Source organism: Strongylocentrotus purpuratus, unplaced genomic scaffold (genome assembly GCF_000002235.5).
Source record: "Strongylocentrotus purpuratus isolate Spur 01 unplaced genomic scaffold, Spur_5.0 spur5_scaffold_14, whole genome shotgun sequence".
NCBI lineage: Eukaryota > Metazoa > Echinodermata > Echinoidea > Camarodonta > Strongylocentrotidae > Strongylocentrotus > Strongylocentrotus purpuratus.
In genome coordinates this window covers 34,110,356-34,134,056 of record NW_022145599.1, presented here as the reverse complement: position 1 = coordinate 34,134,056, position 23,701 = coordinate 34,110,356, and the positions used below count along the sequence as shown (strand labels likewise).

At 38.5% G+C, this 23,701-nt stretch overlaps 1 protein-coding gene across 3 annotated transcripts in view; it reads right to left on the bottom strand.

The window, feature by feature from the left end:
* Nucleotides 1-528: 528 nt before the first annotated feature.
* The window catches only part of LOC115923659 (homeobox protein unc-4 homolog), a 32,472-nt gene continuing 9,299 nt past the window's right edge, over nt 529-23,701 (bottom strand). Inside the window, exons 2-3 of one of the 3 annotated variants that reach the window (XM_030984802.1) lie at nt 18,987-19,156; nt 529-1,871 (exon numbers count right to left, since the gene is read on the bottom strand). In XM_030984802.1, coding sequence (XP_030840662.1) covers nt 942-1,871; nt 18,987-19,156 — 1,100 coding nt within the window. In that variant the 3' untranslated portion in view covers nt 529-941. Of the gene's footprint in view, nt 1,872-18,986; nt 19,163-23,701 lie in introns of all 3 variants that reach the window. The other 2 variants (XM_030984800.1, XM_030984801.1) reach the window with 2 other exon arrangements.

Sequence of the window (23,701 nt, the reverse complement as noted above, 5' to 3'; positions counted from 1 at the left end):
GTGCAGCTAGTGACGATTTAGTCACAATAGTGAATGTTCACGACGTAGTATTATCTATTCAATGACCAGTCAACTTTGAAATAATTTTACCTATTAATAACTACCCAACTGTGAATATAACCCCATAATCACGATAACAACCGAGGTAGCATCAGATACTATGTTTGCATACAACAGCGATGGCGTAGTGTGGGTCCGCCCATGGGGGGGGGGGGGGGGCGCCGGTCTTACTCGGAAAATTAAATGCACATTTACAAAGCTACCGATTAGTGGAAGGATACAGGAAATGGTCCATACGTTATTCTCGTCCGTTCTCTATGTCCCTCTATTTCGTATCTCGGTGTTAACTATTCAGTGGGTGAGGAGGGGGGGGGGGGGGGGCGTGTACCCATATACCCTAAAGCTTCTACGCCACTACATATTATAGCACGCACACCAAATGGAAACCATTGGGCTTACTAGCTGATATGAAACACTGATAGTGAATCACTATTTGCCCACATGAGCTGTATTGGATGATCAACCATGGATGATTATGGTAAGTTTCTCATATTGCCAAAGGCGAGGTTTTGGGAGTGACACCCACAACATGGTATTTATGTAGGCAAATATCCAGGGTCAGATTTTAGACTGATATAACATTTCTAATATTATTAATTAATACAGAATGAAGACAAATCGAAAGGTCCCCGCCCCTGCGTGCCCTGGAAAACAGTTCCCATGGCAATATGTAGGCCTACATGTTTTCTTCCATTTGGTAAAAGAGGGATTTTTAAACTTATAATAAATTCATTCTTTCATGATTCACATAAAAAGTAAATATAATTTAATCTTCAAAATAACTTCAATATTTTTGTCAACAACCTCCACTCCACACTTGTAAGATATTAATAACTATCATACACTACAATAATTTGATACATTTATTTATACAGTTCTGTTCATCCGTCGCTGAGTTCATTCTTACTCAACGCCTCTTTATGTTCCTGTGCTTTCTTTCTTAGAGCCTCAACACTCATTGTCTTTCTCTCTCTCCATGCATCTAGCAGGCCCATCTGCTGACTGTTAGCCCGCAGGCAACCGGCTAGTCGATCAGCCGTCAAACCGGCCCACATCCTCGGGAACCCGAATGTCGTAAGTGCGCCCCACGCAAGAGGGTTGGGTGCTGCCAGCGCGTAGCTAGGGCAGAAGTCGGGCCAGAGGGCAGCGGCAGCGGCGGCTGCGGCGACGGTTCCTGGTTTGATATCCCGGTGCTGCTCCGGCTGGCGAGACAGAAGCCTATCGATACTAAACGAGCTATGGAATGCGGATGCAGCGTCGCAATCTTGAAGTTTATCGCCGTCGAACCGCGGTAACGGCCCGACGCCACGCAGCGGATTGAGGAGTGTTCGTGCCGCTAACTTGAAGCGCGGCGAATCCGGGAGTTTTCGCTGCTCCTCCGTTGTATCAATACTCATACTGTCCATGCATTCTGAATCGATCTCGCTGGGTTCAGCGCTAGAGCTTTCCATGAAGTCTTTCTGGGAGAGATGACCGTCCGATAAGAAGCCTCCCGGTCCATCCACACATATACCCGTTGAGGAACTACATGAGTCTCGCCTTCTCTCCTCACCATCTCCACCACCACTCCCTTCGGCCTGACTGCCACCACCAACTCTCCTCGACACCTGTCGATTCGGTACTTTATCTGTCTTCTCTTTTTGTTTCTTGATTTTCCTCTCCATCTTCATCCTCTCTCTTCGCTCAAGTTCATCAGGAGGGATAGGGTCTCCACTGCATGACGTCAGGTGCGCGTTGTGGGCGGGGCGACCGGGGCCTTTCCGAGTATTCTCCCTCTTCCGCCATTTTGCACGCCGGTTCTGAAACCAAACCTGTAGCAGAGGAAAGAGTGAAAGAAAAACGAATATGTTACAGGCTTTCAAAGATGAAGAGAATTTCTTTTTGTAATTGTATCAACATGATCAATAAAATCACCAACATAAACGATTTATAAGGAATTTAAGTGACACTTTCCCCCCTACCTATCATTGATGTAGGAGTATAATGTTCTGCCCGAGTTTTTGCCCTTGTATTTTTAACATCCATGCAGTCAATCATATCACGCTCCTGGCTGACCTCGCATTGGTCTAGTTTACAAAGTATGTTGCACGCGACACTTGCTATAATAGTAGTTTGATATCTACTTAAGACGAGATCTTTAAAAGTTTAAAAGAACGAGAGAGAAAGATAGAAAGAGAGAGTGTGTGTGTGATAGAGAGAGAGAGAGAGAGAGAGAGAGAGAGAGGGAGAGAGAGAGAGAGAAATTGTTTCATGAAATTGCAAAAGACATTTATAACACGATTGCAAACACTTTTAAAAATTAACCCAACACAAGTTCACTTAGCCTTGTATGTCACGTATTGAAATATTCGAAAATGACATAGGCCTAGGCCTATTACGTTATCTGAAAATGATTGCTCTAGGCAATACGCAAAATTAATATACCGACATTGCCCTTAAGCTGTTTGGGGGGAGATGGTCTTTCAAATCATGTTTTATATGAATACAGACAAGACAGAAAGATAGATGCGTATCATACACAGATATAGACAGATCTATAATATTAATCTAAGATGACTAATAATAGCTAAAAAGCAGGTGACAATGGAACAGAAAAAAACATACAAATGACGTGGATGATAGCTAGAAATTGAGCCGTGTCCGATAAAATATGACATGACCAGGCACGACGTGGTATGAACAGAAGTGGAACAGGCAGAATATAGAAAAATAGGTCTGAGAAAGAGAGTAAGGAAGATGGAGAGAGGGTAGTAAAAGAGGACTTTGATTAGAGGCGGACAGAGAGAGAGAAAGAGAGAGAGAAAGAGAGAGAGAGAGAGAGAGAGAGAGAGTGAGAGAGCGAGAGAGAGAGAGAGAGAGAGAGAGAGAGAGAGAGAGAGAGAGAGAGGGGGGGGGGGGGCAGAGAGCCAGAGAGTCCAACGTATATGCTACGAATAGAAACTGTAATGTCAACGTCGCAAACGTCACTTCCTGTTTTGGAAGGCACTTCAATTGCCCTTCAGTTCGCCATTTATTGATTTCTGGTGAGCGAGGAAATTTGCCCGCTCAGGCAAAGTGCTGCCCTCAATTAAGATGTTATGTGATGTTTCTAGCGGCTTCGTCAGTATCTTGCCTGTCATATAATTCAGCTAAAATCACCCCCATTCCGAATCGATCACCGCTGGCATTTCTATCGCACCTAAGTGGTGAGTGTGAGATAAGTGTTTATTGTACATATTTTCCAGCCAAAATAAGTTTATTTCCAACAAGATCACCCTTGAATAAAGGAGAAGGAAAAGTGAAATTGTTCTCCTGGCTGGATCTAATTTCCAAGGTTACGACTACAACACCGGTCTATACACAGCATTTTGCAATAATTCCTGCGCATAAGCAAGTGAACTGCCAACTATGGCACACGATGTATCAACTTCATCATCATCATCATACATATCAATATGGAAGATCATAAATATATTTTCCGTCATATCCAGACAATCATCGATACGTTCTTGGGATCAGTATCGTTCGTCTGCATTTCAAAGACGGTGAGATGTTTGTATCTTAATGTCATTATTCATATTGATATTGCAATTTTGTTTAATAGAGATGCACGACAATGTACGAGAAAAACCCTTAAATATTAATGTTGCATCTCCGATCGGGGTTTGTAATGGTTGAAGCTCTATTGTATTTTTTCCGTGTAAAATTTCCTTTTTCGACCTTTGGCCACAATGACATTTCATTCATATTCCACTTCACTTCTCTTCAATTCAAAACGTTGAACCTCCCATTCTCAATTTATACATGCATCACCAGAGAAGAAGTTGACAATAACACAACTGATCTTTAAAGTGATACCGTCCAACAATAATTCATTCCTTTAAGTCTTCATGAAATAGAGACAGAGTTTCGTCCGAAATTCCTTTCCGTAATTCGTCATCTCTCGTCATATTTCGTCATCTATTTTCTGGAATCATATCCAAACATGCCAATCGCATCAGAGCTCGTCTCCTGACGAGTGATCGACGTTTCACGATACCGATGCCTGATTGCTATCGCTGATTATCGCACGTTACTAGTGTCTCAGGTGTCACGTGTCATAAATCAATCACATGACAAGTCTGTCGATCCGCCATTACTTGCTCGTCATTTCATGGGCAGAGGTGCTGGGCTTTCCTTCCTTTATAAATTACTTAATTTTCTTCATTTTCCGATGGAAATAATACGGTTTGCTTGCCATATTTTAAGGTTCGTACAGCTTTTGCAATAAATAATTTCGAAGATGAACAAGATAAGATGGCAAAAGAATGATTATATTTATTAAAATATCACTTAACATATTAGGAATATCATATTTGAATAGGAAGACAGAATGTAGACATAATCCAAAAAATAAACAAAAATAAAATAGTCATTAAATAACTCCACAGCTTGCCACATGGAAAATATTATGGATTTAATTAGTAAATTGAGTCGGTATAAACATGATACACGCAGTAGATGTACTTTAGTAGATATAAATTTACCTGCGTTGCATTTTTAAAAAATTCAGTTCATAAACAGAAATGGTTGAAGCTATATGATCCTAAGGTTCAGTCTATTCCTTTTTAATTTTGGCAGGTAACAATACACCTTGCCTGCCCCTTAGGACTATTTAACCATCCTTTCCTTTTCACCCAGATACGTTCCGAAATACGAAATCGATTTTGGTTGTGTGATAAAACCAAATCAATAGCACGAAACAGTTAACATGAGTAAGTCAGAGTCAATCGCCAAAATCTTTACGCTTACATGACTTCACTTTATCGACAAGAGAGCGAAGAAAGTGTTATTTTGTAACGCGCCTTGTCAAACTGTACATTAGCAAACTTTGATTTTTTTTTCTTCTTCTGGTACTTGGTATTTGTCTCCTCTTCGTCCTCGTTCGCAGTTGTCACTTTTGCTCGAGAAAAGTCGATAGAAGTAGTGAAGCGCGAGCTAGATTTCTATCTTAGCTTGTAATTAAAGCGAGAAAAGATAGACAGCTTGATTGCTTTAAATTAAATGTACCCGATCGCAAACTACGGCCCCGTTATGGCCTTCAAATTTTATACAAGTTATTCAATATTTGTATTTTAAGAGGAACGCAAAGGGGGAATAAAGCGTTAGCCTAGCTTCTAAACCTGTCGCTTGATACTGACAGGTCTTCGCAAGAAGTCAGTCGACTAACTATAAATACTGAAAAGTTTTAAACGGCCTTGAAAATCAAAAGTGTTTTTTAAGATTTCAGAATGACCTGTTACCCCCTTTCTTTGCCGCTTGAAAACACGACAACGGACCCGAGTTGAAAATGCATGCAATCACCCATCACCTTTTGGATCTAGTTTAATGCTCAACGCGGAAGGTTATTCTTGATTCCTGTTGGCCTTATACTGAACATTAAATTTAGATTAATTAGAAATAATGCTTAATTATTTGAAAAGTTATTTAATTACTTATATTGTTTCCATGTTTCGTTCACGCGTTTTTCATATGAAATATTGTTAATATGTTATAAGCGAAATATATACCATGTGAATAAAGTTTTCTTATTAGATACAAGGAATTTAAGTCTATTAAAATTATCATATGACTGCCATCGTTAAAATCGTTAACTCCCATTTTAACCGATGTTAAGCCTTTACACGATGTAAATCTATACTCTCATCTGCCTAATAGGTCTTTGAAATTAAACGATTTCTGCTCATCCTGTTGAAGTCCGTGATGTATTAAATTTATTTCTGAAAACAATGAAACATCGCATTTCCACGATGTCCTCTAACAAACAGTGCCTAAGAACGTGGAATGAAAATGACAACGTTTGTGACATAAAGATTGACGACACCAGAATCAAAATGAATTCTCCTTTTAAATAATCATGCTTAGCAAACACTAATATGACAGCGAAAATGAAATAATTGCGTCGGTACGATTAAAAGATAAATTCATTAACCATCTAACAGTGTCTAATTGCTCGTTTTCCCCATTCGACAACCCTCGCCATATTTGCAGATCCCAATTTCCAGTTGAAAAACAAATATTGCGTGCTTTTTTGGGTGAGGGAAAGATAAAAGTTGTGCGGGGAATTAATTGCGACACGCAACATAACATTTCATCAGCTGTCATTTCAACTGTAAGCTTGATTAATTTTAGCAATTGTCACTGTGGTTTGAGAGATGGAAGATGAAGAGATTAAAAGGAAGGAGAACTTGATTCCCCAAACTCCAGCAATAGATTGCTTTTGATATGAACAATTTTGAAAACCCCTTTTCGTTTTTCTTTCATTTTTGCGCTTATTGGATTTATAGAAAAATAAAACCGCGAACGTTTTCATATAAAAAAAAAAATGAATTTTTCATATGGAATAGATTAAAAAAAGAAACGTATGGTCAATACCACTTATAGAAATCGATTTTTTTTTCCTTCATTGCTTAATTTCTTAGTTGTGATAATGAAGATAATGAATGTCTCACTATTTCTTGATAAATGTCGCCACTGCAAATCGCTTAAATACAATTTACACTAAGCAAAATTTGTAATTGATGTTTATCATGATTTATCTTTCCCCACCCCCCCCCCCAAAAAAAAACCCCGGAAAAACATACAACAAAAAAAAAAAAAAACAAAACAAGCAAACACTGAATACCATCGAAATGATATTTTTTCACTAACCTGGACTTTCAAACCTTACGCAAAACGTTTTCGACTCTAAACCTAAAAGATATTAATGTATGAGCTTGAAAATAGCAGTAACCGAACCCGCAGTTGGACAACCAGCCATACATCTTTGTAACTTTCTCACGTTTTGTCGATTTGTGCTTATCTATATTGATCGCGAATAGGTGCTGGGGCAGCAAACCGAGTAATGTTCTGATTTCAAATGGATAACATGGGAAAAAATATAAATCAATGTAGCTGTCATCTCCTTCTCTCTCTCTGCACGTCCACCTTGACTGTTAAGATAAATCTTCTTTCAAGTACCTCCTATCTCACGTGACGTGAGTGAAGGAATCTTTGTAGCTTGGGTATAAGGGCATCGAAAATCGGAATGGATGAAGGGCATACCCTTACAGTTTAAAAGGTATAATTTTTTTCTTCAAAATTCTGCTCATTCGCGAATTCGTCCTGAAGTCTTATTAACTGAGGACCTGCCTTTATTACATTATCGTCAATTTCAAATTTTGTTGACTAAAAAAAATAAAAACATAATTCTCAATATTTCTGTTGCTTCAGGGAACTTGTTAATGCATCCATCGCAATTTTGTATGCAACAGGTCACATACCAACGCAAATTCAAGATGTAGAAAGTTGTTCCATGCTGCATCATGTCTAGTGGAGTTTAATTTCACAATTATGGAGCTATTATTATTCATTTCATAATATTATGGTATGAGCATGGTGACAATACTCGTCGACATTAGAACAATAACAGCGCACAGTCGCTATATTAGTTATCAAAATAAATACTGTGGCGTTTTCTTAAAGACCTGAAGAAGTCAACAATTCTATAAAAGATGATTAAAATTAGGACTTAAAGGTATAATAGAGCTCAAACATACATACACTCCTCAATCCATCATAGTTCTACCCAAGGGAGTGGTTAGAATCAAAGCGCAATCTTCTTCGAAGTGCGAAAATATTAATAAGAAGTATGACAATACCGCGGAATTAATCGCCAGGGACTCGGCCTACAATTGGCGAACACAATCTGCCTTCGTTTCATATTACACCAAATCAAACTTCATCGATAAGACAACATCCCCTGTCCAAAAGGGAAAGAGTTGAATATAAACACCGTAGTTCTCGTTTGTCTTATCACCTTAAGAAATCGCAATATTAGCTCGAATTCGTCTGGCTGAAATGCTCAGGGAGAAGCGAAACGAGAGAGGGGGAAAAGAAGTAAGTGCCATGCTTCCATCGACTTGCATCTCAATCGGAAGTCAGATACGACAGCGCAAAACAGATACCTCAACACGTTCTCGGCTTCAAAAGAGAACAATTATATGAGCTGCGAAAAGAAAGGGAGAAAGGAGAGCGAGAGGTAGGAGTTGACAGGGAGCTTGAGTGTCTATATACGAGACGCACAGATCACCGCGTTGTGTCTACACGAATTTTTGAACGAGAACATGGAGAAAAGAAAGGGCGGGAAACCCAACATTAAGAGCAGCGCAGACGACATGCCTGACATGCGAAAAGTGGTAGCTAGCTCCGGATATTGCCAGCTTCATGTTCAAGCAGACATTATCAACATCATCATTATGTGGGGAAATGGTGAATGGGAAATTGAAATAAAATGTTTTGAGAGGAAAAAAAGCGACGATTTGTCCATTGTTACGATTGTGATACAATACCTTTAATAGTATAAGCAAATCATACGTGACTGTGGTGATTTTTGCTGAAAAGCCGGTGCAAATTTTAGGCTACGCGAAAGCAAACACAGATCCCAGAAATCACAAAACAGTTTTCAATGAACTATTTTCGATTACACTTTCAATGAAATATGATCAATCTTATAATGGGGGTGTCCAATAAGTCAACGTAAAATTCATAATTCCATTCATTGTACCTTAATTTCGAATTTTCGAGTTTTCAGAGCAAGCAACATGAACAGATACAATAAAATGAAACAAAACCAAATAAATTATATCTGTTCCGAGAGTCGGATATTATGACGATCTATCAAATTCAATCCATAGTGGATTGTTCGTCAAAAAGAACATGAAAAAGATCAATTCAGACAGATTTACTGGATTGCGGCTTGTTAATGGTTTCTATCGGGATACTGCTAACCACTACGATATATTGAAAGGATTTGATTTAAATATGACAATAGTTAGATGATTCTAACTGAAATTCACCACTGAAAATTATAAGGTATAAAAACGATATTATCACATTTCATTTCAATGTTTGTTAATACTAGGCTAAATCATGTCCGAGTATCCGACTAATGCTATTATGTTGGGCTTGATATTATCAGTGTATCATGTTCATGCTGTCCTTAGAATACAGTGAAAGTACACTTTGTATCAAATACTGAATATTCTTGACGTTTTCGGACTCTCGAACAAACTTAAGCTGTCCTTGTGCAAGCACTTTTCCTTCCTCGTCTATATAGGCTTGTAAGTAGCCATGATTGAAAACCATTTAGACTGCTTTACCGATCGATAAGTATGGTCGGCTCACGACTGGATTAGATAATGCCCCGTTAAGAAAGAAAAAAGAACAAGATTTGCACCCAAAGCGGAGATTAAATGAAGCAACGGCCCAGCTCCGTCGAGCGGGAAGAAATATTCATTTAAACAATTTTGCGGCCGGTGACGGGGAAGCAGAAATCACTCACCGTTTGGAAATCGAATATTTTCTTCCATGAACGAGGGATGATAGCAAAACGGAGTTCCCTCGTACTATGACATGTATGAGGAGGTGGGATGACTGAAGTGGCATTATTTAAGATGATGGGGACGTTGAAGATACAACGAGAAAGACAAATGAATAATGACCATCCCTATATATATTTTTTTTTATTATCGGCAATAATTTTGATTTAATCAACACCTCACAAATCTTGATATGTGTCCATAGCGATTATCCCACCCTCTTTCCTAACCCAATCTCCCCTGCTCCTCCACCTCACGCTTACCCCTTTTTCTCATCATCCATCCATCCATCCTCCTCTATTCCTCTCTGCTCCACTCCCTCTCCCCATACTCTCACCTTTCCTTTCATCTCTCTTCCTCTCCTCATCCTGTCTCCTTCCTCCCTCAACCTCTATCCCTCTACCTCTCTCCCTATCACCACTCATTCCCCCTCCATCTGTAAATGATCTCTCCTCTCCTTATCTTCGCTCTATCTCTCCCCACTCCCTCCACTTCTCTCCCTCATCTCATCTCATTCTCTCTCCTCATCTTCTTTCTATCCTCCCCTCTCCTTCCACCTCCCTCCCTCTTCTCATCTCATCCACTCTCCTCATCTTCTCTCTCTCTCTCTCCGACCTCCCTATCCTTATCCTATCTTCTCCTCTTCCTCCTCCTCCTCCTCTCTCTCTCTCTCTTTCTCCCTCTCTCTATACCCCTTCCCCCACCGCTCTCACTCTCTCTCTCTCTCTCTCTCTCTCTCTCTCTCTCTCTCTCTCTCTCCTAACCCTCTCTCCTCCTTTCCCTCCATCCCTCTTCATCTCCCAACCATCATGTCACACTCCATCTACCGCTCGACACATCCAGATACGACACGATACACTATTACCCCATTATGCCGCCATCCCGCGCCGCACCTATCGGCCTAAGTAAATACAATTTCGGGTGTAACGTCTCACGGGCTCGGTCCGCATCTGATTAAATTACTCTCTCATTGTCCAATTCCTAATGAAGACTGCGAGCGCTTTTCATCTTCTTCATCCTCCATTTAATGAAATGAAACAAGTGTTACGGTAATGTCCTAATACCATTATTGCATTAAACGTGTCACTGATATTGTCAATTTTGCTTTAAAGGGCTAAGCGCAACAGTTACTGGTATTAATCAACAAACATTTTCAGCTCTATGTCTTCATTTTCCCCAGTAACATCATGTATTTTTCCATGCAGGCTTAAATACCCACGTGCTTATTATGTTAGTATCTAGGGGACCTACGGCCGCGAATCCTATACGAGGTATGAGAGCTATTTAAGGGTAACCACCTTGTCTTTAAAACCAGAAGCTTCCAAACTGCATGCATATCCTCATCAACGGACAAAATAACCTTTCCCATGGGTAAAAATAATTTCCATTTTCGGTTTAACTTAATAAAATTGAAGTGGACTTTAAAAGATTATTATTGTTATTATTATTTTATGTATCTAGTTATTTCTGACGACAAAATAGAGTAACAACCATAGTGTCAATATAGTTGATAGACAAACAGGGACTAACAGTTCAATAACAGAAGGAAAAAAATGGAAGTCAAGTATACTGAAGTCTGTAACAAATAACACAAATAATTAAACGTAACGACAATTCAGGACGCCAAATGGATAATAGGCTGTAAAAAGCGATCCATAGTAAATATATCCAGAATACCATAAATTCTATTGCTAAGTTTTTCTTCCTGCGATCATACCAAATATTGATAAATAACGAAAGGATAATACAGAAAATTAAAACGTCATCTAAAAATACCCCTTATTGATTGCTAAATACGCCGTAAAAAAGAGCCCAATAATTAAATGTAGAAAGGAAAAATGATGATAATCTTGAATGCAATAAATTTCTTTCAATGATATAGACAACATAATCATTAAATGCACCATCCTTCATGAACGAATGTTGTCATTTCAATCGGATTGAAAGGAATTATGTCTTCTCCTAACAACGCGAAACATTAATTTACAAACTAGCATTAAAGTACAGCACGAATGCATCGCGGAAGATTTAGATCAGACCAAATGCGCCTCTAACTCTCCGATTCTAAGGTGCTAATTTTTTGGCGGTTTTCAATCAGATTGGTTAATAACGTATATTATAGGCCGTCATCAATCACCACATGGGAGTCGAGATCATCGACGACTAAGCCTACTAATTCATCATGAGGCCTCCAAACCCTTGTCGCGTCAAGAGTCGATCTTTGAGAAGTTGCGAGAAAGGGGGCTTATCGTCAACTTTTTCTTGAGATGGTCATTGAAAAGATGTACTCGTGAAAATCCCGGGAATAAATTGAAAATGAGAGGTTTGGTATAAAATGAGATAATGAGAGAAAGAGAGAAAGAGAGAGAGAGAGAGAGAGAGGGTGAGAGAGAGTGAGAGAGAGAGAGAGAGAGAGAGAGGAGGGGAAGAGGAGAGAGAGAGAGAGAGAGAAAGAGAGAGAGAGAGAGAGAGAGAGGGTGAGAGAGAGAGAGAGAGAGGGAGGGGAAGAGGGAGAGAGAGAGAAAGAGAGAGAGAGAGAGGGTGAGAGAGAGTTAGAGAGAGAGACAGAAAGAGGGAGGGGAAGAGGGAAAGAGAGAGAGAGAGAGAGAGAAAGAAAGAGAGAGACAGAGAGGATGAGAGAGAGAGAGAGGGAGAGAGAGACAGAGGGAGGGGAAGAGGGAGATAGAGGGAGAGATGTGGAACACAAAAACACAACACCTCTACCATGTTTTAGGATAAGTATACAACACGATCATGACAATATTCTTATTAAAACTTTGAAAAAGAGCATGCAACTTCTATACCTTATTGCCATTGGCTTATAGAATGTTCGTATTATGAAATAATATGTCTATTGTAATGTTCACATATTATTATCGAAATTACCTTCATTCGATTTTTGAAGAGTCTTTGGTATATTTGCGATCGTGCCGTACACTCATCATTTTCTGAAAGATAGGTTGTCAACAATACTTTTCTTTGTCCAAAGATAATTTTCTGTCACCGCATCAAACCATATTATCTCACAGACTTTAATGCATCGGCAAGTTTTCCTTCAAAGGCGACCCCTTCTCCTTATTTCGTAGTCATTATCTTTTTAAATGTGTGTATCTATTTTTGTTTTCATTCGACCCTTTTCCATTTATATACCCTTTGCCGATAATCTAATTCCAATTTTTCCCCGTGATATTTGCGCCTCATCTAATGGATTTACTTTTCCATCTTGAATCCGGAATCTCGTTTCTAAAACAAACTTTTTAGGTGTTTTCCTTCTCTCAGCTAACTTAGTTTAATAAATTTGCTGGCATTTTAGCTATCTTAAAAGCTATCAATTACATAAAGCTGTTGAAAATGCATGACATTTCAATCTCTTTATTCTATCTTATATCGCTAAAATATTCAGTAATTATCTTGCGACGCCGTTCGTCTTAACGACAGAAGATAATGAACATCGCTTAAATTCATTTAATTGTCAAGTATACCGTCATCTCAAATGAAAATATTCAGCTGCGATTTTCACCCTCTGATTGTTCAACTTGTCATAGAATAATTCCGACAACTTTTCGCTATATGACCTAATTAGCTCGCTCAAAAGTGGAAGCAACTTTTAAAAAAGAAGTGAAAACTTATATCCTTCAAAGTATAACAGCGGAGTAAACCTTATATCAAGGCAATTTCAATTGAATTCGAGTCTGATTTAATTTTAATAATCAGTTTAGAGGTAGGCTAGTAGCCTCAGCTATCCGTGCAATAGAAAGAGAGGTAATCTTAACGCAAATATGGTTGATATTCATAGAAAGGTAATCCCCTCGCGTGCAGTTGACATGAGGAAGAGAACCGCGTTTCACTCCCGACGGACGGCTGATAACGACAAATCATTCCCCGTTAAATCTTGGCGTAATGAAAATCTCGAAATGAAAAGATCGAAAATTAACGTCTTCTGTCGCATGTCACACCCCACAATCTCATCAACAGTACCATCTTATTTCCTCCCTCCTGTCTCTCTTCTCTCTCCCTCTCTCTTGCTCCCTCTTTCTCCCTCTCGCCCTCTCTCTCTCTCTCTCTCTCTCCCTCTTACCCCTCTATCTTTTCCCCACCCAGCTCTTACTCTCTCTTTTACTAACTATATTCACCGTATAATGCAGCTTCTCTGATAGTATTCGTTTGTTAAGTTGTTTTTTTAATAACGTAAACAAAATAAATATAGGTTTTGTTAATTTTTATATCGCACAATGGTAATTGCTTTTTTTTGCAGGGACGTTCTCTTAGGATTTGTATCCATTATATCAGACAGTCTATACAGATGTATAGTTTAAATTATTCTAACTGTTGTTAATGTTTGACGTTGTTGTTGTGAATGAAAAAAAGAACGGTTACTGTTTTAATTACATAATACTACAAAAGAAGGTGCACCATGATAGTACTAGAGCGCATATGGACGAGGAAAAAGGAAGGGAAACAATGGGAAGGAGGGTGCAAATGGAGAGAGGAAAGGAGAAGGACTTGAGAGAAAAGAAACGAATCAATATACGTGAGAGATGATGCAGGGAATACATTTTTAGATCTGCGCTCTTATCCAGGTTTTATGTCTCTTTCAAAAAAGAAAGACAACAAAAAAGAAAAAAAAAAAAAAGAGTTTTCAAAGTCGAAAACGCTAGTTAATCATAAAACATTGTGAAAAGAATATCACCGCTCCTGCAAAGCGATGTAAATTCCATGCATAGGAGTGCTTTAGGAATTTATTTAAAAAAAAACGTATTACAAACATAAAATCATTCAATGTTCTCTGTTTCCATATGGCAAGTGGTGGATTATTTGGTATACGCCCTTCCTGTGATATAAATGACGTACGAGATTGGACGTATTTAAAAGTTGGGTCACCCCTGCATAGGTTAGTGTCGCCGTTTGACCTCCAGTACAAATGCTCAGAAAGAATTAAATGATAAAACTCAACGCACATTATTCAACAGTGGAGCAGAGAGCGTGCACAAAGAAAGATTTTGACTAAAAAGCAAAGGAGTGCTCGAAGAAAGCCCGTGGTAGCAGCGAGAATTGCTACGACAGACGGTACTAGTTCCTCAGGGCAAATTTTTGTATCCCTTTCTTTTATTTCACGCGCATGCAGAATCTGTCGTGTGGAAAGCAAGCTCAAGTTAAGCTGCACATACGAGATTTTCAAGCGATTTCCCTCAATTTAAATACGCAATATTGCTCCATTGACTCCGCATTGAGCGTTTAGAAAGACCTCGCGCGGCGCTACAAAAGCGAAAGATTGAGCGTGAGATGGTCATTTCTAAAATGCAAATATAATTCCACAGAATTAATCGAGGATCTAAGTTCGCATAGCGCTTACCTTCTTAAAATTAGACCCTTGAGATTTAAAATTCGGATATCAAATAATGTATCGCTAATTTACATGGAAAATATTGTCATTAATTTTGCGATTTTGTTTTTATCAATAATGATTTTGAATTCAGTCAGTTCGTGGTATCATGTTTTCAAAGAGTTCTGTATAAAAATGAGAGAAATCATACTTTATGAACGAAAGTTTTCATTCCGGAAATTACAGTCGCAATATTGGACAATTTGATCTAAAAATGGGATAAAAATGTTATATATATATATATATATATATATATATATATATCATTAGAGATTTTTTGTTCATACATAGCCATTTCAAAATTTCGTTTCCCGTGCACGTCTTCAATATTTCTAAAAAAGCGAGGGAAGGAAGGGCATCGACAATATTTACATCTATATAAATCAAACCTCACAAAAGTTTATTAACTATACTGACTTGTAGGGGAAAACCCTCAAATGAATATAACACAATCGAAATGCTATTCGATTATGCATAGAAACTAACGTACCCATTTTTAATTAATAACTGCGTTGCCACATCTAAATATTACGCGTTGCTTTTGACTTATTTTCTTTTGTTGATTGTTGGGGTCAATTCAATCAGATATAATGCAGTGACATTTAATAATGTTAAAGACATGTGTCAGAGGCTACAAAAAACTGCTACCTTCAATGCAGGCTTCGATGCAAATTGCTATATTGCACCATTTTTCTATTTTCTGATTAGCGATCGACTTGCTTGCTTCGCGACTGATTAGAAACCAATGCACGGCCATGATACGTCCATCATGCATTGCCGGAACGGAAACCGGAAACTGCGCGTATTTACCAGGAAACGTCATTGTGCTCGATTGCTGGTTCGCCCTTCTCCGCCGTAATATTCCATTTTCCCGGCGGAGAAATGAAATTAAGATAGTTTTCTATCCATTTAAAGAAATCAATTCTTGTCGTTTACGTATCTTTTTCTCCCCTTCCTCTGTATTTCTTCACCGCAGCAATTTTAATTGCTTTGCCAGAGAATCTGATGATGACTGTGATTTTTGTGTAATGACTTATGTTTGGTGGTCGGTTTATTGGCTTTTGCCTGTGTTACGATTACATACATCGCCTCGTGCAATCAATAGAAAGCCAAAGTGATTTACTTTGGCTAATTTACCATGATTGTATAATTCTGTCAATGTCAACCGCAGAGGCAATTTTGACTCCAAATGACGAGCGATATAAATTCCCCTTTTTCATTTTATTGATTCTTTAAATGCAAGCAACCGAGGCTTCTTCGACCAAGTGAGAGGAGGGGGAGGGAATGAGGGCGGGAGAGAGAGAGAGAGAGAGAGAGAGAGAGAAGGGAGAGAGAGAGAGAGAGAGAGAGAGAGAGAGAGAGAGATGCATACAAGGGACATCGCACGAGATAACCTATTCCAAGTCTTCATGATTCTAGCGATTGAGGATTTTTTAAAAATAAATCTCTCATCCCTCAGCAGAAATTATAAAGTGGCTGGAAGAAGTAGAAAAGAAACAGATATACGAAATTGCAATGGTGTGTGTGTGTGTGTGTGTTGTGTGTGTGTGTGTGTGTGAGTGAGAGAGAGAGAGAGAGAGAATATGAAGCAATCGCCGCCCTCCTGTATATTTTCCTTGTATTCTTTTTTATTCCTAAATATTTAGCCTTTCAGAAATTCGGAGATACATATAACCCTTTTCTCTTCCTCTCTCTTTGCTTTTCTAATGTTATGTTTTGTTTTGATCTTTGCTTTTAACATGTTTAAGTCCTCTGCAGCCCTAATAATCCTTTGGTGCGATCCCTATCTTTGTCTAATTACGTTAAAAAAAAAAATCACATTTATTTTTCGTGATCAGTCGCAATCATCAAATCACTGATCAATATAAAGTCTCACCTCCGTACGTATGAGGAGGTTTCATACTCATTTTGTCATAAACATAATGATTTGGTCAAATAGCAACAGTACTTAAAATGGATACTTATGGGGAGAGGGATTCAGATAATTTTATGCGATTACAAGATATAACAATATCACTTAGATTAGGCCTACCCCGGCCGCGTCATACCAAATGACGTTAAAAGATGGGAGTTGTTGCTACCTTGTTTGGCGTTCAACAATAAGGGATAGAGCAACGTCGATCAATTGGGAAAAAAGAATTTCCGTTTCGGTTTAATAAAATTTGGAGTGGACTATTAGGATATTATTATATTATTACTCTGTTTTCATCTTTTATGATATGTACAGAAATTCTGAGTTAAACTAAACAATAAACGGTCTTCTTGATACTCTATTAGTTCAAAACGCTTGCTAATTAGCCAACAAAGACCGTCTAAATGACTCTCCGCGAGGATTAATTACTGGACTAGGAGCCAATATTTTGATTCAATTATCGATTCGAAATGAGTGACACTTAACACACAGTTTAACGAGAAGGACGAAAATGAAAACGTGTTCCGTTCCATAAAGCCCTGCGTTCTGCCCAGCCACACGAACCGATGATGTCTTAAAAAAAGACGGCGTTTACAGTTTGGCGTGAGAAGGACGTTTACATAATCAATGAGAACACACAAAAAGACAGAGATTCGTTCAAGACGCAAGTCGAGGCTACAGCCTGCCATTCCTAGACGACACTGCTGGATTTATAACTGTCAAAAAGGCGGCTAATTGTATAGCTCACATTAGCAAGTTACTGCCAATATACCTTCAATATGACACGACAGAATGAAACAATAAACTACGGAGGGGGTTGACCAAACAAGAGACGTATATAGTAGCGGACAACAGTAAATTAATTGTACCGCATTTATCTTGACACGTTGCTTTATTCTTGACCAAGTTTACTCTGTCAATAAGATACATTGTGTTGATAAGGGGGCAACAATCTCTGGCCTATGACATCAAAGAGTCAAAAGCGTCAAGAAACGACACAAAAGAGATCAATAAACAATTAGCAAAACTTCCACTTTCTCTGATTGCTTTGCTCAGCAGCCGAGAGACAGTGGTGCACGTGGGAAAATATCTGACATATTATGTTAGTGCGTGGGGGATAAGTTCAACAACTAATGATTATTCTAATTTTTTCCTTATAAATGTGAATTTTACATTGTAATCATCGTACATGATATACTGTCAACTTAAAGCATGAACATTTAGGATAACAATGGGATGGGTAGATAATTATGATAGTGTGTTTAGAAAAAGAATGAGAAAAACAGAGATAGATGGATAGAGAGAGGGAGAGAGAGAGAGAGAGAGAGAGAGAGAGAGAGAGAGAGGAGGGGGGGGGGGTAATGAAAAGTATAATAAAGAGTGTAAGAGAGCGTATTTAGGCCTACCCAAAACATTTTCTTTCCCCTAATACATGCAGAGCTACCCTTTTTTAGTACTACGCACTGGGCTGTGCCCTCTGAAACAGGATCACCTGTTGATAAACACATTTAAGACTGTTTGACCATGACGTATTGGAGTTGAGTCCGATGATCTATTTTCTTCTTTCTTTCGAATCAGTATCCGTAACAATTTATTGGACTAATTCGGGTGTCGAATTATCGACTGGGTGGGTAAACAAGATTTGTTAACTTGAATCGTTGGTGTCAAGTTGAACCACCCACGCGAGTTTGGTAAATTGATTAGGTTAACGGCGACTAAGGAAAGGGTAGCGCTTTTGCTTTACTGATTAAGGCTGCCAAATTATCTTTTAAAGTGTACCGATCTTCCAACTATCATGCCTTCCAATTAGATGATGGAATTAGATATGATAGACATACGATAACAAGAACATTTAATCGCTCTTGACAGATTATCCTATTGGAAAAGGGAACTTTGATATCTTGTCGAACATTGATTTAGTACATTCAAACGTAACGACTACTCAATAAAACGAATTTGATTGTTTGTGTGGATGAATCGATTAGGCTTTGCAATATCACTGATTTTGACAATAGAAACAGAATCCATAATTTTGTTTTCTCCGAGAAAGAAAAAGTAGAGATAATGAGAGGAAGAGAGAGAGAGAGAGAGAGAGAGAGAGAGATACAGAGACTGAGATACATGCATGAACAAAAGAGTCTATCAATGATACTTGCCTTTCAATACAAATGCTTTACCAACGAATAAAAGACGAACACAAAACCACAGTTTATTAAAATAAATGAGCAAAACAAAAAATAAAATGGCGTCTCACCCTCACCTGAACACGTGACTCAACAAGGTCCAATCGCATTGCGAGTGCTTCCCTGGTGAAGACATCTGGGTAATGACTCTCATTGAAGGCGCGTTCAAGCTCCTCCAGCTGCCAACCATTGAAGTTGGTTCGACTTCTCCTCCTCTTGTTATCATTTGAATCCTTGTCATCTTTATCTTTCAGAAAATGACAGAAAAGGAAATTATAAAACTTTAATTAATATGAAATAGATATTGGTTACGACAATCATTCGACATCAAAGAAAAGGTTGAGTTCTGGGTAAGGTAAACAATATTTTGTGAGCTTTCATTTTTGTGAGTAAGTCTGGAAGAGTATCTAGAATAATAGTGTCCCCTGAAAAGGATGGCTCTTCAAATGCTTTCATATTCGAAATATGACAAATAACAGCTAAAGTTTGTGGAACACACTTTCATGCCATTTGTTTGTGTAGTCCCATATACACATTCATCTGTACAGTGCGCGTGACTTCTAGCAAGACGGGGCAAACGTCTTATCATAAATCTTTTCCAATTACTTCCACACGGTTCTTTTAAGATGCAATCGCATGACCAGGGAAAAGAGTTGCGATTGATCCGAATCAATCGCAAGATCAATCGCAAGTCCTCTAATTAATCGCAAGTTGCACTCTCCTATCTCCTATGTATACACTGTAGTTGAGATTGATATCATCTGCAAATAAGTTGCGATTGAACGCAACTGTTTGTAAGACGGGGCCCATAACTTAACTATATCTTTAACCAGACTAGGAGCGTGGGTTTTGACTCATCATTTCATTTGAACGTATAGACATAGAGAGAGAGAGAGAGAGAGAGAGAGAGAGAGAGAGAGAGAGAGAGATAGCGAGCGTAGAAGGAGATAGACCAGAAATTCATCCATCGTAGCTAGTTAATTAGTCCTAAACGCTTGCTAACTATATTCAATGATATCACTGAGACAACACCATAATTCATAGGCATGGTCCTTATGAAAAATTCAGTTACATTCTCATTTCATAATGAAATTGGGTTTTTAAGCTGGGATTATGTGCCCCTCTGCACGACTGAGTCTATTTCCTGATCAGGGTAATGGTATGAGCTTGCTCACAACCCCGTTATATAGCACTTCCACCCATCATTAACGTAATTACAGTGATTGTACATTGAATGCGCCATGACGCGCATGAGGAGCTTATATGTGTAGAGATAAACAATTTTCAATTGTGCCCACTTTTTACTAATAAAATATTGTTTTTTTGTTTCGAATTTATAAAAAAAATGTAAATGATTATCCACATCTACAGATTGAATTCAATTTATTAATTGAGTTCTGGAGATAGGAAATGTGTATTTGGTGATGATTATTTATCCAGTTTTTACAAAAAAAAAAAAAATAATCAAGAATGGGGGGGGGGGGGGGGGTGGGGTGCTACTGCAAACAGTTTTTATGACCCTTACCCCCATCCCCCAACAAAAGTGTTGAGTTAATGAGAGTAATTTATACATTGAAACAGAACACTCCCAGAATATACGTGTATCAAAAAAGAGGACTAGGTTTAAAATAGATCAACCAAACATTATTTATTTATTTATTTATTTAATCAAGTTTTATTTATAATGAAATGAAGAAAGAGTCCTATTATTCCACTTAATTCTGCGAGGATTCTCAATCACAATTTACTTTCTTAATTCATACTACTTTGAGAGAAATACAGAGCTAACTGATAAGCCTTACTAATAGTAGTCACCAACGTAATATGTTTAAACAAAGATTTTTTTTAAATTAAAACGATGCCTTTTACAAATGTAATGCATCTTCTATAATTATCAATATGCGACAAGTTATTCAAGAGAACTTAAAACGTTGTAATGCTGAATGATAAACTTTGAAATATATAGTACCGTGGAAATTTTGTGACAATGATAGTACAACAATATTCTTCTTAACGTATTTAGTATTACGTCAACAAATATCGCATACGCCGTTATATCAATTTATATTTCAGCATTTAATGTCAAAAATATCACACGGTACCAATTAACTGGTTTTAATCTTTATCGCACGCTTTAGCATCATACAATATTTCATATTCATTAAAATGACATTTTAGAATCTGGAAGAAACGACTCTGCAATGACGCATCGCCTTCTTGTTGGAACCTATTATCTCTGAAATTTCATTACGTATGGAATTATTTTACAGCGGGGGTATAATATTCACTTTGTAGGAAACAGGGTTGACTCAAAGTGTTAAAAATGACAAAAATAATAAACCTGTCGTCATTTTTTGGAATGATAGGCTTTCCAAACCAGCTTCGATTCTCCTCCTCCCCAAGCGGAACTCTTCTAATCGCATTACATACACTTAAGAAGAGCAAACGATTATGAATTTTGAGAGAGAGAGCGGTGAGTAACAAGTGCTAACTGCGTCTTATTTCCCCAAAGACCATCAAGGAATCCGCTTAAAAACAACACGGAATCAGCCGCTGAAAACACACCGAACTATGGCGGGAGATATAATACCTCACTTCTTGGAGAGATCGTCTGCCCAAGAAGGGGATCACACGTCTCGAGAAACAGGAAAATAAAAATATTGGCGGTGCAATTAATTGGTTGCTCTATAATCTAGATCACTAAACCTATTCCAAATTAAACAAAGCGAATAGTTTACGCTATACTGTATTCATTGGAGAGTATAGATATCTATAAATATGTATTTTTAATATACGGAGAAGAAGACGAGCTTTATGAGTCGACACCGAATTATAACGCTTCGTTAAGAGTTCTTATTTCTCGCTCTGACCTAAAATAAACTTTAACTATAACACACTCAAATGGGAGGTGGAATCATTTGAGCATTTCATCACACAAATTCCTGTCTTTTTAATATCTGTGTTTCTGAGGCGTAAGACTCACACCTGCTTTTGTATCGCCAAACCGAGTCTACATGTTATCTTTCAACTTGTTTCGTTGGCAGAGCAGCTATATGAGAGCAAGGCAATTATTGACATTCGTGTTTTGAAAGGCGGACGGAACAGAGAGCGAGTCGTTTAGGGGTGAAATAAGTAATTAACCGAAGTTGGAATTGAAAAGGGACAAGGAAACGTAGTCCTGGGGCTGCTTTTCCGTTCATGCTAGTTAGCTCTCTTTTTCGGCAATTGTACATAATTTGTCTTTCATCCGCTTTCGTCAAAACAGAGCAGTGAGCTCTTCTTCTTTGCTTTTACTCAGCTGGCTTGTTCTGAATCTGCGCTTGGAGCTATAACATGTCAGCAAGCACACTCCCCATACACCAGCCATCCGTTCAGCGCGCCTACAATCATTTGCAACATTTTTATGAGGTCAATCTACCTATTACAAAAGTGTTATCGCATAATTTCCTGCTCTTCCTCGCGGTGACTGCCAATACAAAATGATTTTCCGAATCGAAGCAACGAACTGCCTGGGAGCCCGCAGGCGCGATTCTTGCTTCAGTTGAGCCGATTTTGCGCGCCATTTTGCCGTTCCTTTTACGGTCTTTCAATCTACGCATCGGGGCAGTCATCCAGAGACGCAGAGGAGGGGTCACGAAGGAACCCATCAGTGGGCTTACCTTTATCTCTTTACAGAATATAATCAAACAGAACCAACCCCCTTTTTAGCATTGGCATCACGCCGCCATTTCACCGTCGATTCTTACCGTTTACTTGCTGCGCTGATGACTTTATATTATTCGAAGCGAGTCGAGTTTTGCGGATGCCCGGCAGCTATCTTCGTTTTACCTGCCTCGGCCCGCCGGGCTGCGACAACATCGCGCGTGAAATAGAAAGAGAAAAACGGTCTTTTTCTTTCGTTTACCAGCATCTTGCTTGCCAGAAGATTGATTCTATTACATCTTACACAAGCGCTCTGAAAAAAAAACACTTCGTCGCGTTCAGTACAGCATTTTGGCGACTTATTACAGATTAAATTGTCGGCATCATTTCTGCCGCGCGTGGCGTCCGCACTGCGGCGCCAAGACTAAATGTTTTCTTGCTGTGTTGAAAATGTGCTATACGGAGTACAATGTCGTAAAAATACAAAAGTGACACATCGAGAAAAGGGCTATTCCTTTATTCGGATTTCCATATTTGTAAATATGACTTGAATCGACTTTTAATCTTGGTATGAATAAGAAACATAGCCTGTGTCATGTCAAAAATAAGATTATTCGATATACATCTTCAATCATGTTTCTTTTAGCTTTATGTCTGTCGTACACGTCTAGACGAATTCAATTTATCGGGTCAAATGAATATCTAATTAATAAAAATAATAACTCTGACGAGTGAATTAATCTTTGATACATTCAAATACGACACAAATATTAAATAATTCTTCAAATGCTACATTTCACAAGAAAATGTGATAGTTTGGCCTATTTCATTCATTTCTTTAAAAAAAAAAAGTTGATGGTTCTAAATGGGGAATAAATTGCACATAAATGGCGAATTAAACCCAAATGACAGACAATTCTACTCCGTGACTAAGAGTATTGGTTGCCAGTGGGAACGTAACTGCACATGAAGCATCAGACTTGGGAGTGTATCTATCAATTTCCGGAGCTCAACTTCTCAGTGGTGGAGAACGATGGAGATGGAGGAGGAGAAAGGAGGAGGAGGAGGAGGAGGAAGAGGAAGGAAAAGAGAGGATGAGAGAGGGACAGGTGGAGAGAGGAGGGAGATAGTGTGCGCATGCGCG